The sequence below is a fragment of the Enhydra lutris genome, unplaced genomic scaffold, assembly GCF_002288905.1.
Source record: "Enhydra lutris kenyoni isolate GAN:26980312 unplaced genomic scaffold, ASM228890v2 scaffoldscaffold39, whole genome shotgun sequence".
NCBI classification, from domain to species: Eukaryota; Metazoa; Chordata; class Mammalia; order Carnivora; family Mustelidae; genus Enhydra; species Enhydra lutris.
Genome location: NW_019154123.1, coordinates 26,674,461 through 26,691,620, shown reverse-complemented (window position 1 = coordinate 26,691,620; position 17,160 = coordinate 26,674,461). Strand labels below are relative to the sequence as shown.

The 17,160-nt window shown below is 48.4% G+C and overlaps 1 protein-coding gene across 1 annotated transcript in view; it reads left to right on the top strand.

The window, feature by feature from the left end:
• The first annotated feature begins 10,077 nt into the window (after positions 1 to 10,077).
• LOC111155029 (integrin subunit beta 5) overlaps positions 10,078 to 17,160 on the top strand; it is a 114,816-nt gene continuing 107,733 nt past the window's right edge. Inside the window, exon 1 of the mRNA XM_022515043.1 lies at positions 10,078 to 10,167. Coding sequence (XP_022370751.1) covers positions 10,098 to 10,167 — 70 coding nt within the window. The 5' untranslated portion in view covers positions 10,078 to 10,097. The remainder of the gene's footprint in view (positions 10,168 to 17,160) is intronic.

Below are 17,160 nucleotides of genomic sequence, written 5' to 3'. Positions count from 1 at the left end.
CAAATCCCATCTTCTGAGGTAGAGTAACTTGCAAGCCCTCAGTGGTCTCTCTGGAAGGAGGGAGCCCAGCTTCCTCAAGTTATGGCTCACGAGCACTCCGCCTCGGGTCTAGCTTGGCTCTGTCCTGCACGCCACTTGGAAAGCAGTGACTTGGGTGACTTCGACTAAGAGCCACAAACCCCCACAGCTAATTACAATTTGGCCTATTGATCTGAGGGTAAAAGGCCCTGTGTTTGCTGTCAGTGAAGATTTAATTGTGACTGGGGACGGATGCTGGAAGGGCATGCGTGGCACTCTCTGTAACAGAAGGCCCGCTGTAACCCTGGAGGGCCACCTTTTAGACACGACTTAGACGACTAGGAGGTCAGAGCTATTGCCCTTAAAAGTCATTTAGGTCCACCTCCCAAATTTAGGAAGTAACAGGCAGATTCAATCAATAATTATTGAATGCCTACTATGTACCAGGAATTTTTAGATGTGTTTACTAATTTAACCTGCACACAGATATTTTCTAATCACAAGACCACCTATTAGATGACATTGCACTTTAGAAAATATTAATGTATTACTGTAAATTTCTTTAAAATGAACTCAAATTATATTAAGACCATGTCGTAGTCACACTGACAATCAGAAATTCCAAATGAGGTAGGTGTCATATCATAGAAAGGAGAGGGGTCCCTGGAGTCAGAGGTCTCAGCTCTGTCACTTATTAACACTTCTCCAAGCCCCAGTGTCCAAATGGGGGAGAATAAGGCGTGTTTTATGGTGGTTATTTGTATGAACAATATGTACTCGGCTGGGCACCATCTTCTGGGCCTTTCTGAATGTGCAGACACTTAGAACTGCATTTGTCTTCGTGAGGAAGCTGGAAACCCATGGAACTATTTGGAAATAGAATGGCTTGTAAGCCAGGGAGTCTCCTACACCTGTGCAACCAGGCTCCTACCTCCTTGCACCCGAGCTGACTGCTCTATTGGGCTGACCCTGGAGCTCTGTGTCTTGGAGGCTGCCATGCTGGTCTGCTGTGATTCTTAGCCACATTTTTAAAAAAGATTTATTATATATACACACATATATATATATATATATATATATAGAGAGAGAGAGAGAGAGAGAGAGAGAATACATGCATGCTCACATGTGTGGCAGGAGGGGCAGAGGGGGATGGAGAGGGAGAGTAGAGCCCAAAGTAGGGCTCAATCCCATGACCCTTTTAGCCAAGCTAAAATCAAGAGTCAGATGCATGGGGCACCTGGATGGCTCCGTGGGTTAAAGCCTCTGCCTTCAGCTCAGGTCATGAACCCAGGGTCCTAGAATTGAGTCCCGCATCGGGCTCTCCACTCAGCGGGGAGCCTGCTTCCTCCTCTCTCTCTATGCCTGCCTCTCTGCCTACTTGTGATATCTGTCTGTCAAATCAATAAGTAGAGTCTTTAAAAAAAAAAAAAAGAGTCAGACTTGGAAGGGACTGAGCCACCCAGCCGCGTTATTTATTTATTGAGGGGGGTAGGGGTAGAGGGAGAGAATCTTAGGCAGACTCCCTACTGAGCTCAGAGCCTGCTTGGAGCTTGATCTCATGACCCTGGTATTATGACCTGAGCTGAAACCAAGAGTTGGATGCCTAACCAACTGAGCCACCGAGGCTCACACCACACCAGCCACATTTTTTGAGTAAAGTGAAGCATGCCTTCTGGAAGCCTTGTGGTTGGAATGTCTAATTGAACCTAGGAGGAACCTCTGGAGGGCACTGCAGACATCATGTGTTATGATCTCTGAAATGTTAGAGCGGACGGTTACCTATCTCTACCGAAGCTAGGGAAGAGGAAATTATCGAAGAAGGAGCTTACAGTCAGAGTAACTTAGCTAGGGAGCTGATGGAGGCTTCTGGGACATTATTTAAAGAGCCAGGGCAACTATTTGCAGAGGCTCCTCTCAAAACAAGTCCTCACAGTCTTCCCACTTTTCCACTGTTAAAGGGCAAAGGCTTTTTGAAGGACACTGTTGGTACAACAGGTTATATAAACCAGAGCCTGCTGCCGGGTGCCAAACACATCTGACTTCACAAGTAGTAATTACAAAGCCAAGTCTGTCATGGGCTAGAGTCTTCTCTTTCCACACAAGCAAACTGAGGTCCAAGGAGGGGCAGGAAGTTACATGAAGTTACATGGCTGTTCAACTAGGTTATGAGACTGTGGAGATCACTCCTTCCGATTCAGAGCCCAGATCTCTACTTTTTCTCTACTAGCCATTAAATATGAAGACTATATTCTTTTTTTTTTTTTTTTAAGATTTTATTTATTTATTTGACAGAGAGAGATCACAAGTAGGCAGAGAGGCAGGCAGAGAGAGAGGGGGAAGCAGCCTCCCCACTGAGCAGAGAGCCCAATGTGGGGCTCAATCCCAGGACCCTGAGATCATGACCTGAGCTAAAGGTGGAGGCTTTAACCCAATGAGCCACCTAGGCACCCCTGAAGACTATATTCTTTTTATTTTTTTAAATTTCTTTTCAGTGTAACAGAATTCATTGTTTATGCACCACACCCAGTGCTCCATGCAATACGTGCACTCCATAACACCCACCGCCTAGCTCCCCCGACCTCCCACCCCATGCCCCTTCAAAACCCTCAGATTGTTTTTCATAGTCCATAGTCTCTCATGGTTCATCTCCCCTTCCAATTTCCCTCAACTCCTTTCTACTCTCCATCTCCCATGTCCTCCATGTTATTTGTTATGCTCCACAAATAAGTGAAACATATGATAACTGACTCTCTCTGCTTGACTTATTTCACTCAGCATAATCTCTTCCGGTCCCGTCCATGTTGCTACAGAAGTTGGGTATTCATCCTTTCTGATGGAGGCATAATACTCCATAGTGTATATGGACCACATCTTCCTTATCCATTCATCCGTTGAAGGGCATCTTGGTTCTTTCCACAGTTTGGTGACCGTGGCCATTGCTGCTGTAAACATTGGGGTACAGATGGCCCTTCTTTTCACTACATCTGTATCTTTGGGGTAAATACCCAGTAGGGCAATTGCAGGGTCATAGGGAAGCTCTATTTTTAATTTCTTAAGGAATCTCCACACTGTTCTCCAAAGTGGCTGCACCAACTTGCATTCCCACCAACAGTGTAAGAGGGTTCCCCTTTCTCCATATCCTCTCCAACACACTTTGTTTCCTGTCTTGCTAATTTTGGCCATTCTAACTGGTGTAAGGTGGCATCTCAATGTGGTTTTCATTTGAATCTCCCTGATGGCTAGTGATGATGAACATTTTTTCATGTGTCTGATAGCCATTTGTGTGTCTTCATTGGAGAAGTGTCTTTTCATGTCTTCTGCCCATTTTTTGACATGACTATCTGTTTTGTGTGTGTTGAGTTTAAGAAGTTCTTTGTAGGTACTGGATATCAACCTTTTGTCTGTACTGTCATTTGTGAATATCTTCTCCCATTCTGTAGGTTGCCTCTTTGTTTTGTTGACTGTTTCCTTTGCTGTGCAGAAGCTTTTGATCTTGATGAAGTCCCAAAAGTTCATTTTCGCTTTTGTTTCCTTTGCCTTTGGAGACATATCTTGAAAGAAGTTGCTGTGGTTGATATCGAAGAGGTTACTGCCTATGTTCTCCTCTAGGATTCTGATGGATTCCTGTCTCACGTTGAGGTCCTTTATCCATTTCGAGTTTATCTTTGTGTACGGTGTAAGAGAATGGTAGAGTTTCATTCTTCTACATATAGCTGTCCAATTTTCCCAGCACCATTTATTGAAGAGACTTGAAGACTATATTCTATAAAAGGACAGCATCCCCTGCACAGTGGCTAAATTTGGGGACCAGGCAGGTGCTTGATGCCTCCTGCAGGGCTTTGGCCCATGGCTTCTTGCAGACCCAGCAGTTACTTCATCTCCACCCCCAAATCTGGCCCCCCAGAAAGAGGTAGGGGGTCAGGAGCTTGTCTTACCTTTGGAAGAGCTGTAGAACTCCTAGCTAAGCATTCTCTTAAGGACCATTGATGGAGCTAAGACAAGGCAGAAGAGAGAGGCAGGAAGGAAGTGGGAGGTAGCAGGTAAGGGAATGGAGTGTAGGTGAAAAGGAGGACAAAATGAAAATGGTACTCAAGTGGCCAGGGCAGAATGCTGGCTCAGCTTCCAGCAGCATGCCCAAGTTACTGGCTTCCTCCTTCTGGTCTGTAGATGTCTCCGTCTCTGCCTATGTCTCTGGTGTTCACTGCTTTCTGTCCCATCCTCCTACTCCGTGGCTTTTACCCATGCCACATCTCTATGGACCACACCTGCTCCCTGTGTGGGACACCTGTGTCTTTTCCCCATCCCCTACTCACTCCTTTTTTCCTGCCATTTAACTCTCAAAGTCTCTAGACATAATTAATTTAAAAGGGGTATGTGTGTGTTTGTATGCTTATATTCATTCATTATACTTTTTATTGAAATAATTGGAAAAGAGGGGTGCCTGGGCAGCTCAGTGGGTTAAAGTCTCTGCCTTTGGCTCAGGTCATGATCCTAGGGTCCTGGGATCAAGCCCCACATCAGGCTCTCTGCTCAGCAGGGAGCCTGTTTCTCCCCCTCTCTCTGCCTACCTCTCTGCCTACTTGTGATCTCTGTCTGTCAAATAAAAAATAAAATCTTTTTTTTTTTTTTAAGATTTTATTTAGTTATTTGTCAGAGAGAGTGAGCACAGGCAGACAGAGTGGCAGGCAGAGGCAGAGGGAGAAGCAGGCTCCCCGCTGAGCAAGGAGCCCGATGTGGGACTTGATCCCAGGATGCCGGGATCACGACCTGAGCCGAAGGCAGCCGCCTAACCAACTGAGCCACCCAGGCGTCCCTAAAAAATAAAATCTTAAAAAAAAAAAGAAATAACTGGAAAGGAATCTATGCCTTTAGGTGGTATGAGGTAGCTTCTAGAAAGACAGAAACAAACTGTGATGGCTTTGCTAGAGTGGAAAAGGGGCATTTAGGGAAGCACGCCAATGGTTTCCTCTGGGTAAAATTGCCCTACGGACAATTTTAAAGAAAAGTTTTCTAAAAAGAAAGCACTCATGCCAAAATTAGTTGAAAAACATAACAACTTTTACTGTAATTTATTTATGGATATTATTTTTAAATGTTTTAGTTCATGAAAACCAGAAAACATATATTCCTTCTGGAAAATACTATCTTAAAAGTACTTTCAAAACTAGCTTTTGAAAAATTGCTCTCAGAAAGATATAATAATGAATGTTTTCAGAATTGATAATTATATAAACAGAGAGGGTGGAAATACACAACTTAGGGTGTGCTGGCTACTTCATAAAATAAGTTCCACGATCACATGTGTTACTTAGCTTCAGAGAAACACATTGTACATTAAAATCAACAACCACAAGCAGAAACCCCTTTTCTTATTGTTGAAAATCTCTGTCAAGACCTGTTTTGTATTCCATTTCTCAGTGTGCAATTCTACCCACCTCAGGCTTGGCATAACCCCAGTGTGCATCCTGAAATCCAAAACAAACAAAAATCACTAAGGGACCTGCTAAAGGCCAGTTAACATTGTAGGCTATTTTCACCAAAATGGGACCTGGTATCCTCACCATGACTCACTATTTGCTCATCTCCTGTGTTTATCCATTACCTGGAGGTTTCCTTTAGGTCTGTTTTGGTGGTCCTTTAGGGGCTGTAAACTCTGAGAGTCAGTATAGGGATTATTTTTTCCTCCGTTGTGTACAGGAGGAGAAAAACCTATTAGGAACAGGTCATGATCCCAGGGTCCTGGAATCGAGTCCCACATCAAGCTCCTTGCTCAGCAGGGATCCTGCTTCTCCCTCTGCCTGTTGCTTCCCCTACTTGTGCTCTCTGTGTCAAATAAACAAATAAAATCTTAAAAAAAGGAACATTTTCCTACAAAAAGAAAGAATTTGGTATTTTTAAAGTAAAAAGTTAATATTAACATTAAAGAAAATTTTATATATGTTTCATAGCCCTACTAATTGCTGCACAAGAATTTTGTAGTATTCTGCCACCAGGGTCCTTCATTTCTTGCACTGTTACAAAACCTAGGTATGACTGTTAAAAGAAGAGTGAATTAAGCATATTACCTAAACTAAGGTGAATACGGTAGGGTTGTCTTCCGCTCCTACCTTGAACTTTTCCTCCTGCATATTAGATTATGACTACGTATTGGTAGAAGATTTTTGATCTGGATTATAAATTGAATTTCAGAATATGACAACTCACTCTGGAAGTGAGTTAGCGTGTAAACCTGAACTGTGAAATAGAGGAAGTTTTAACTAATAGATTTTTAAGTATTTTTTTTAAATTATAGCAAAATGAATAGTACATAACATTTACCATCTTAGCCATTTTAAAGTGTAGAGTTCAGTGGCGTTAAGTGAACTCACAGTGTTGGCCACAATCCATTCATTTCCAGAACTTTTCCATTACCCCAAACTGGAAATTCTGTACCCATTAATTAATGACTCCGTATTTGCCCCTCTCTTCAGGGCCTGGTAACCTCTATTACACTTTCTGACTCTATGAAACGGTCTATTCTAGAGACCTTAAATAACTAGAATTGTACAATATTTGTCCTTTGTGTCTTATTTATTTCACTCAGCACGTTTTCAAGGTTCATTTGCTTTGTGTCTTGTTTATTTCACTCAGCACGCTTTCAGGGTTCATTTGCGTTGTACCATGTGTCAGAGTTTCATTCCTTTCAAGGCTAAATAATGGTCCATTGTATGTAGATTCTACATTTTGCTTATCCATTCATCGGTTGATGGTCATCTGAGTTGTTTCCACCTTTTGGGTATTGTAAATAATGCTGCTTTGAACATGGGAGCACAGTTAGCTCTTTGAATTGTCTTTTTTTTTCTTTTAAAAATTATTTTGGGTATATCCCCAGAACAGAAGTTGCTGGATCATGAGGTAATTCCATGTTTAACTTTCTGAGGACCAAACCCTGTTTCGCTTTAATTTTTTTTAAAGATTGTTATTTATTTGAGAGAGGGAGAGTGTGCTCGTGCACACGTGAATGGGGGAGGGGCAGAGGGAGAGAGAGAGAGAATTCTCTAGCTGACTCCCTGCCCCCCAATGTGGTGCCCGTCCCCCAAGCCATGATATCATGACTGGATTGGACTAGTCGGGGAGGCTTTGCCTACTGAGCCACCCAGGCACCCCCTGTTTTAAAACTAATAGGAATCAGGGGTGCCTGGGTGGCTCAGTCTGTTCGGCAGCTGACTCTTTCTTGATTTTGGCTCAGGTCATGATCTCAGGATCCTGGGATCACACCCCTCCTCGGGCTCTGGGCTCTGGGCTCCTGACTTAGTGGGGGGTCTGCTTGAGGATTTTCTCTCTTCTCTCCCTCTGCCCCTCGCTCCCCACACCCCCTCACGCTTGTGCATGTGCACACACCCTCTCTCCCAACTAAACAAATAAATCTTTAATGTAATAAATAAAGCTAATAAGAAACATAAAATTTCTCTGGGTTATCCTTGCTCAAACTTTGAGAGTCGAACCCAGTCCAACCAGCAGTCTCCTGCAAGCCCAGAAGCTCAGCGACAATCAGCAGTGGGTTGTGCCCAGGGCAGCTACAAGGGAAGCTGTTCCAGGAATTGTGAAAAATGCTGCCTGTCTCCCCTTCCTGAGGGGGTGCATCAGTGTACCCTGACTTTGCCTATTAGAGGAAGTCAAAGCATTTGAAGGGAATGTCTACCCTCCAGCTTAATAAAAAGAATGGAGAGTTCTAGAACAGGATAAAAGCCACAAGCCAGAAACCAAAAGCTTCAGAGGGATTAGAAGAGGCATTTTCAAAATAGTTCTAAGATAATGGAGATGGGAGAATGCTTAAGGCAGGTCTGGGCAGGCTGGGAAACACCAGGTGGGACAGGACCGGGGCAGATTTGACCGCAGCACTTTCCAGGACTCTGCAGATTTGAGACTGCAGTCTAGGTAAACTGGGGTCTGTAACTCCCCGTTCCCCTGTTATTATACTTTCTATTATAATTTTTATTCTACTTTCTGATTCCATGAATTTGCCTATTTTAGGTATGCCATATGAGTAAAATCATACAATATTTGTCCTTTTGTGTCTCATTTATTGCACTTAAACAAATAAGGGTCTGAGCTGTGAAACACCCTGTTAGGGGTGGGGAAGGTGATGCACAGATCGGACATCAAAAGGCTTAAAGGCTGCTAGATAAATGCAAATTAGTATTCTTATTGATGCAACATTTACTTGGTTTTTGAGACTTTCCTTCCATCTCTGCCGGACAGATCTTCTAAAATCACCACTTGGTACATGACAGCTCCTCGTTCAAACTCTCTCTCCAGCTTCCCATTGCTTATGATCTGTGCCTCCCAAGGCTGGATAAGAGTTGCTCCCAAGGCCTCAGATAGACCCAGGGAAGCCTCTGCAGCACCACTTCTACTGAAAAGTATTTGGGAATGAGTGTGACTGTTACATCAGAGCAAACATGGGGATGTTATGGAGTGCAATACTGGCATGCAGTTTAAGGACGAAATGCTGGCTCTCAGATTTGGAGCTCTGCCCCCCTAGGCACAGCATATTACAGGAATAAGTTTACTTCCTTGGGCATCAGGGCCCCACCTTGGTAGAGCCTGGGATCAGAAGGGGGCACAAATGAAGATTAAATTCTAACCTCCTTCATCTGGGCTATTAGAACTATCTCCTGCCCCTGGGAGCTATCACTTTGCTCTTTACTCCTTAACAGCTTCTGTTTTTAGTAAAGGCATTCTGAACCTTTCCGAAGGTATCCCAGCTCAGTCATTTCCTCCCGCAAATTAACACCTCTGTGCCTCACTTTTCTCATCTGGGTAACAGTAGGGTTGTGGGGAGGATTATGTGAGTTAAGGTGGTAATTTAGAACAGTGCCTGGCTAGCAGAGCGTTCTCGGTCCGTGCCAGGCAACCTGTTACTATTGCTTTCCAGACGAAGGCCACCTCTTCCCTTCCTGCCTATGAACCACTCGTGTTCATCCGTTCATAGAGGTCCAGCCCAAGCCCACCTGTCCCTTCGCGCGCGCTGTCAGGGGAAGCTCCTCACTCTCAGCTCTCGGTGGCCATTTCAGAACTTGCTCAGATGTAAGGGATAAGCTAGCCCGAGCATCTGTTTATCAGTTTAGCTCCACGAAAACCGCCAGCGTATCGAGATAAGGAAAGGGAAGGATAGCGGCAAGTCGTCCAGTCTCGAATCCTCGGAAAGGGCAAAGCGCAGGGAAAAGCGGACGTTGCCTGGGCCTCCACGCCCCACGTGTCCTCCACTTCCCGATCAAGCGCATCTCTTCGTATTACACCAGCGGGCGCCTCGGTCGCTCCTCCCGCGAGCGCGCGGCCGGCAGTGCGACTCTGGGAGAAATCAGACGGCCACGGCGGGGGTCTCACCGTCCTGCTCTCCCTCCCGAAGTTTAGCAACCCAGAGTAATGGGGGCCGTTCTCCGCCCCCTCCCCGTGGCGCCTGGCTGCTAAGAAAGCACAGCGAGACCCTCCCTAGTGCCTTTGCCCCCCCGCCAGCACTCGGGATGGGACTTCCACCTGGGAGCCCGAGGCTCCACGTCCCGGGCGGGTCCCAGCGAGGGGCGGAGCTGGCCCAGCCCGGAGCTCGCCCCGCCCCGCCACGCCCCGCCCGGCTGTAAACTGACCGTGTGGCAGCCAGGCGGGGGCTTGGAAGGAGGGAGAAGGGGAGGAGAGAAGAGGGTGGAAAGTGGATCCTGGCGGGCGGGAGGGAGGAAGGGAAGGGGCGGAGGCGGAGGGCAGAGTGTGGCTGAGCGTCCCGGAGCCCAAGTCGCGGTCCCTTCGCGGAGCCCGCCCCTCCCGGGCCCAGAGCTGCCCGCCGGGCAGTCCCGAGCCACGACCTCCCCGCCCCCCACCCCGATCCCGGACAGCCCCGGGACTCGGCTGCGAGCGCTGCGGGAGGGATGGTGGCGGCGGCGCGCAGGCCAGCGCAGCCGCCAGCTTCTCCCGCCCGGCCGCGGGCGCTGTGAGCCGGGCATGCGGCTGCGGCCCCCGGCCCTCGGCCCCAGCGCTCCGGCCCCGGCCCTGGGCCCCCGCGGAGCCCGCCGTCCGCGCCGCCGCTGAGGCGGGGCGCCCCCACCATGCCGCGGGCCCCCGCGCCCCTGTACGCCTGCCTGCTCGGGCTCTGCGCGCTCGTACCCAGCCTCCCAGGTAAGCCGGGCCCCCGCGGCGCAGAGAAACTTTGTCCGGCGTGCAGCCGCCCGCAGGCAGCGTGGAGGGCCGGGCGGGGTGTTCTGTCGGAAGGGGAGAGGGTCTTCTGGGCCCCCCTGGTGGGCGAGTCGCGGGGTACGGCCCGGCGGGGGGCTTGCGAGGTGCGTGCGCCACCCAGCGCGCAGCCTGCAGCCGCCCCGGCGCGCTGTTGTCCGCCGCGGGTCAGTCCCGGGCCGAGGAGGAGCCTTCCCTTCCTGTGTAAACAGCCTTGCCCGGCTGCTGACCCGCCCGCGTGCGCCCGCGTCCAGTGTCCGGGGCCGGAGCGCCGCAGTCCCAGGCACAAAGCGGCCCTTGTGGCCGGCCGGGGGCGGGCGGGCTGCGGGGAGGCGCCAACGGATGCCGCGGGTGCCCCGGTGCTCAGAGAGGCGAAGGGCAGCAGGGCGGGGCGAGAGACCTGGAGTCCTGGCTCGAGCCGCGGCTACTCGGGACAGGGTCGTCTCTTGGAACTGCGGGTGCTCAGGGTGCCTTAGCATGTCCTAGGGTTTCACTGCACCCAGGCCGACCGCCTGCCTTTAAAGTTGTAATCCCCTCGCTTCCTCCCCCAAACCACCGCAAATCCCGGGGAAGACCGGCGCCCCAAGTCACAGCTCCACCTGGACTTCCCGATCTGATTGCTTCTGCCTGGCTTTATCCGGGGATTTACACGCACTCGTCCCCGGCTCCCCCAACATTCCCCTCACTCTGGGGCGTTCTGGGCGGGAGGGTTAGGAGGTGTGCGATTGCTTTGGCGCGACTCTGCCAAGGGTTGGCAGCTGCGTGAGGAACCCCCAGTTACCTGCTGTTAAGTTTTCCGAGTTGGGAGGCCCCAGAGGGAGGATGCTCTGTTTTGCGCCTGGCTGCCAGGCAGATAAGCTACCCCTAAGCCCTCCAAAAAAAGCAGGAAGTTCCGATCTTTCCCCTTTCCCGGAGGAAATAATTGTGTGCTGGGGTGCTTCGTTCCTCCGTTTCCTTGCACACCCAAGATACTTGATTGCTCTTGTGCCTGGCTGCCAAGCGAGAGGGGACTCTTCCCCCGTGGCACCTCATTTAGGAAGGCAGTTGAAGGTTTACCCCTGAGAGGAGGACGGTTCTGGGCACACAAAAACTTCCTTTACGCTCGAATTCAGACTTAATACTCTAGCAAGATTTCTTTAATGGGAAAATAATCACTCTGGAGCTTGGAGCAGATCAGTGGTTTCCAAACACCCATCTGGCAGCCAGAGCCCATCGATGCTTTCCTGCGTCCTCAGGGAAATGCAAAGAGAAAGATGAAGCTGGTGTCAAACCCAGGAGTTTATCTTTGGCAGTGGTTCCCTGCCTCGCAAGGATTGTCCTTCAATTTGAAATTATGTCTTTTTTATTTTTGGTGGGAAAACTTCTTTTAATGATTTATAGTGATGATAGAGGTAGTTTTTCTTTTTGGCAAAATAAAAAAATCTGGCCATCCTGTATAAAGAGGCCATCCCTGCCTCTGTTTCTGTTTGTTTTCTTCTGTTCTGTTCTTCATGTTCCGTGAAGTCCCAGAGTTTGGGAATTGCTAAAGGAGAGGATTTCTGAGTTTCCCTACAGCTTGACATTCTCTGGTTCTAATAGAAACTCAAATGCTTCCAGTTGTGAAGAATTCTTTTCATGTATTGCTTTGCATTTGCGTTGTGGTTTCTGTTTTTCACAGTTCACGTGCATCTTCACGACCATCTCCATTCTTTCCGTCGGGCCCCAAAGGATGAAGTGACTTGCCCACTCTCCTTGTCCGTGATCTCAAAGCTTTGTCCCACAGGACGCAGCTTAGGCCAGCTTAGGCCGGGAGAAAAGTGTGGAGCCATCGTGGTTTCTCTCCAACTCTTTCAGAGCCCGCTTTTCTTCTGCTTTTGCCCTGTGAGAGCTCAGCCAGCCGGCTGCGGGCCAGCAGAGCCAAGGTACAGCAATCCCATCGCTGGCTTCCAGACCTGTCCTCTCCCTCTTAGCCCTGGAGCTTCTCAAGGTTAGATGAGGCTGACTCACATCTGTGTGATTTCTCCTAGTGCCCCAGTGTTGCTTCCAACAGAGTTCGAAACAGTTTTCCTTTCCTCTTCCTTCCCTTCACTTCTCTCCCTCTTGAAGCACCTCAGGTACTTTTTTCCCCAGAGCGTGTTTCCTGTCTTGCTACTAGGAACATGATTGGAAAGAAAAACCTTCGTTGTCCAGTGAAAGAAGGAGGAGAACTAGGGGTGCCTGGGTGGCTCAGTGGGTTAAAGCCTCTGCCTTCGGCTCGGGTCATGATCCCGGGGTCCTGGGATCGAGCCCCACATTGGGCTCTCTGCTCCGTGGGGAGCCTGCTTCCCCCCTCTCTCTCTGCCTACTTGTGATCTCTGTCTGTCAAATAAATAAATAAAATCTTAAAAAAAAAAGAAGGAGGAGGAGACCTGCAGGGCCATGCCTACCCAGGTGTCCTGAGACCAGGGGCCATGCTGTCCATCTGTTGCTTTCACCACACTTCCATCCCTGTGCCTAATCCAGCAGAAAACAGACTTTTAATTTAAGAGGGCTCATTTCAAACAGGTCCCTGGCAGGTTGACAACCACCCCCCTACCCTTGTCCCAGCGTTATCTCCTGCTCTTCTCCTCCCGTGGCCCAGAACCTCCAGACAGGACCTTTGGACACAAAAACCTTCCCACAGAACCAGGGAAGAGTTTCTCTGGGCCTTTGCCCTTCCAGAAGGAAGGGGGGGCAGCATTGATCTTGCTGCTGGAACTGGAGTCATGTTTGCTGTCATCGTTCATGAAAAAAAAAAAAAAATCAAATGTTCTTTCAGGAAATGCCCTGGTAATTAGAATGCTCTGAATCTTAAGAGAGAGCCCTTTATTCTGTTCTGTGGGCTCCTGTTGGCGCACTCTCCCCTGCACCACAGGTTCCAGGGCCTGTGAGGGGGCCGCTGGAATTGGGCCTTGGCTTTGCGCCTCTCTCCTGGTGACCGGGCCTGGCTTTAGAAATAACAGGGCAGCAGGGTCCAAACAGTGGCCTTGGTTTGGGGACTGCTCTTTCCCTCAGGTATTTGCGTTTTAGCCCCCACCATCCTTGAATGAGGGGGGTGGTTTATAAAGGGGATTGAGGCAGAAGAGGGCAGGGTCTAATTAGGTCTAATTAGTATTCTCCTTCTTGTTCTCCGTGCTTATTGCGCTACTGAGGCAACGGAGAATTACAATATCTAAGTAGTTGGCAGAAGGCTTTCTGTGCCCGCCTGCCCTGGTTACTGGTTTCACTTCTTCAGCTGGCTCCTGGAACTGTTCTGAAAAGTTTGAATGATATCAGTAACCCAGCACAGTTACGCATCGCTTCAGTAATGGCGTCGTTTTCATGCGGCAGCGTGCAGCTGGGTTCATGGGGCGGTGGGTCTCTTTTTTCTCTTTTCACAGGTGTTTTCTGTTGCCTGGGGCAGGGGGAAGGCTTCAGAAAGCCCACTGCTATAGTTTGTTTGCTTTCTTTCCCGTGGCAATGGGATTAGTGGGCTTTATAGATATAAAGGAATACTTTATTTATAGGCACCCACTGTTTGTGAGGCTGCTTCTTGCTTCTGTTGAATGCAGGGTTTGATTCCTGGGCCACCTGGTGAAGAGTCTGCTCCAAGGCAGGCCTTGACACATTCCCTATGTGGTGGCGGGGGAGGGGAGGTGTGTGGCACGCAGTCCTTACTGGATTCCCTCCACAGCCCTCCTCCCCTTCCACCACCAAGTTTTCCCCCTCCTCCCCAGATGGGGCCTGCTTCTGCACTTGTCCCCTTTTCCTGTTTGAGGCTCTCACTCAGAGTGTTTCTGTTAAAACTCAAGTCAGATCCTGTTGCTCTGCTTAAAACCCTCCAGTGGCTTCCAGGAGTCCTGACAGTGTCCGGCCATGCCTCTGCATGTACTCTGACTTCCCTGACTTTATGTTTCTGGCCATTTCTGTTGGTGCCCTTAGCTCTCTCTGTTCCTTGCAGCACAGCAGGCCCCTCCTGGGGCCTGGGATACCCCCCTCCCTCCCCGTAGCTGCCTCCATCCTGCAGCCCTTTCTTGGTGGTCTCCTGCTCACCTGGAGAGGTGTCCCTGGCCACTCCCAACTCAACCTCCTGCCCCACATTCCTCCAGCCTCTTTTCTTTAGGGATTTTTCTTTGCAGCCCTCATCCTCTCTGGTGCTCTCCGATCTTGTGTACTGTCCTCTTGTGTACTGTCCGTCGCCTCCCGCGCCCACAAGAAGGATCCTCCTCAGACCAGAACCTAAGCACCGTGAGAGCCAGGAGCTGTTGACTTTCTTTATCATTGTGTCCTCCCTGCTTAGGATGGTGCCTGAGGCACACGGTTCAATGCTTGGATGAACTTGAGTCTTGGGGAGGGCAGGTGGGGCTTGTTCTGTCCTCTGCTCTTTGCTGCCTTCTGTAACCAGTCTGGAGGTCAGGGACTACGCGTGCAGTGTACTAGTAGGAGACATTCTGGGAGAGAAAGAACACGTTTGAATGTGTCAAGGTGTCTGGAGCTGGAGGAGGTGATAGAGGCCATGGACCACACCGCCTGAATTGCTTGCATGAGGCTACTGAGGCCTGGAAAGGATAAGTGATATGCCAGAGGTCATGGAGGCAGGAAGTGGCTGAACCAGTGCTTGGATCTTTCCTGCCCAGGGTAGCCTCTCCTCGCCCCCTAATTGCAGCTCAAATGTCCCCTCCTCTGTGAAGCCTTCTCTGCATTCTTTAGGTAGGTGGAATTGGCTTCTCCTTCCCTTGCTCCCATAGCACATTCTGTGAGACTAGAGGCTGGCGGGGGGTGGGAAAGGAGAGGGGAGGGGTCCCCCTCACCTGCTAGGTGGCAAATTGCCCAGGTCTCATTTACCTTTAGGTTCCTGGTACAACTGCAATGGACCCCCTGCCCCTACCTTATGGTTTCAGTATATTTAGAAAACCCCTCAACTTTCTAAAAATGTAAAGCAGTTTTAGATTTATAGAAAAATGAAGAGGGTAGTACAGAGAGTTCCTATATACCCCACACCCAGTTTAGCCTATTTATTAACGTCTTCTCTTAGTATGGTACATTTTTTTTCAATTAATGAATCACCCTTATACATTATTATAAACTAAAGTTCATACTTTATTTATTTTTATTTATTTATTTTTTTTGGAAGTAGGTTCTATGCCCATCATGGTACTTGAACTCGTGACCCTGAGATCAAGAGTCCCGTACTCTACTGACTGAGCCAGCCAGGCGCCCCTAGAGGTCATACTTTACACAGAATTCTTTCTTTGACCCAGTGTTTCTCCTGTTCTAGGATCCATTCTGGATGCCACCAAAACTGAGTTGCCATGTCTCCTTAGGCTCCTCTTGGCTTCGACAGTTTCTCTGTCTGTACCCGTTTTAGATGACCTTGACAATTTTGAGGATACATTTTGTAAATTGTCCCTCTGTTGGGATTTATCTGATGTTTTTCCTCATAATTAGACTGGAATTAAGGGTTTTTGGAGGAGGCCATAGAGGTAATCAGTTGCCTTTTTAAAAATTATTTTTGAACAGATAATATAGTCACATGATATTTTTATGGTGTAACAGCTATACAGTGAGAAATCTGTTTTCCGTTCTTATTGCCCATCAGTCCAGCATGTTGTCCTGACTCCTTCCTGGCACAGACTGTCCCTGTTAGGTTTCTTAATGTATCCAAAGTGTTTTCTGTGTGTGTGTTACAAGTGTCTCTCCCCTTCTGTTTATTGAAAGATAGCATTGTCCAACTGTTGTATGTCTTGCCTTTTATTTTTAACTTAGTGATATATCAAGGTAAGCTTCCTGTCAGTATCTAGGGAGCACACACATTCTTTTTTTTTTTTTTTCACACATTCTTTTTTAAAGCTGCATCTTATATGCAATCATATGAATTGGGTTTTTTTGTTTGTTTTTGTTTTTTGACTTGGAATTTTATCATTTATTATAAGGGGGCGGGAGAAGAAACCTTTTTTTTCCCTTTCAAACACATCCATGCAGATGGCAGATCTTTAAACCATACCGAGTTAACGGTGCAGATTATGTACCTCGGGCCCCAGTCCTGGAGGAGGTACAAGGTCGTGTGGGAGGGCCGCTGGCCCTTCACAATGCTCCGGCTGTCAGACCTGAGACAAGTCCCTTAACCAATGAATTGGGGTTTTAAAAATACAAGTCCTGTCTATCAAGCTGGATGTTCTGCAGCTGTGTGATGTTCAGAAAGGCAGTCTAAGATGGGAACTGAGATCAGGCCTTCCCAGGGCATATTTATAGTTTGTGGTAACATCTTTGGGTCAATGACTGTTCAGTTGCTAGGTTCTGAACCAGAAACATTTTGTCTACCGTGTGAGAACGTGTGTGGAGGGTGGTTCAGGGTATGAGGAGAGGCACTCCAGTGGCTTGTCACTTTTTAAAAATCAAAACCAAACAATAATGAAATGTTTTTATTTTCTGTTGTCTTGACAACAATGACTAAATTGTAATTTAGGACCACGGGAAGCCCACTTCCCACTTGAATCATGATGGTGACACATACACAAACTGTTCTGAATATCATGATCTGTTATTGTTCGTGTGTTTTGTGGGGGTAGTATACACCCTATATCCTCATGATGCTTTTCCCACTGTCCCAGCTGAGTAGCATCCTGTCCCTTCTCCCCCTGCCAGTACCGGGTCCTTCCAGCTCAGTACTAGTTTCTGTTCTCCCTCTGAATGTCTTGGATCAGGAAGTTCCACCTGCTGGATGTGTGCTTTAGTAAGTGTTGTCTGACCTTGGACATGTAGGGTGGACGGAAATGGGGAGAAGCTGCCCGGAGGGATGCCGGCAGGAGGCCCCTGCAGGACTCTAGACCAGGTGCAGAGGGCCGGCTTGGGCACTGTAGGACAGGAGGGGGCAGGCAGGAAGGGCTGGATTAGGAGAAACATTTCATACATCTTGAAGGAATGATCCACCGGACATGCTAGCTGCCTGGATATGACTGATGA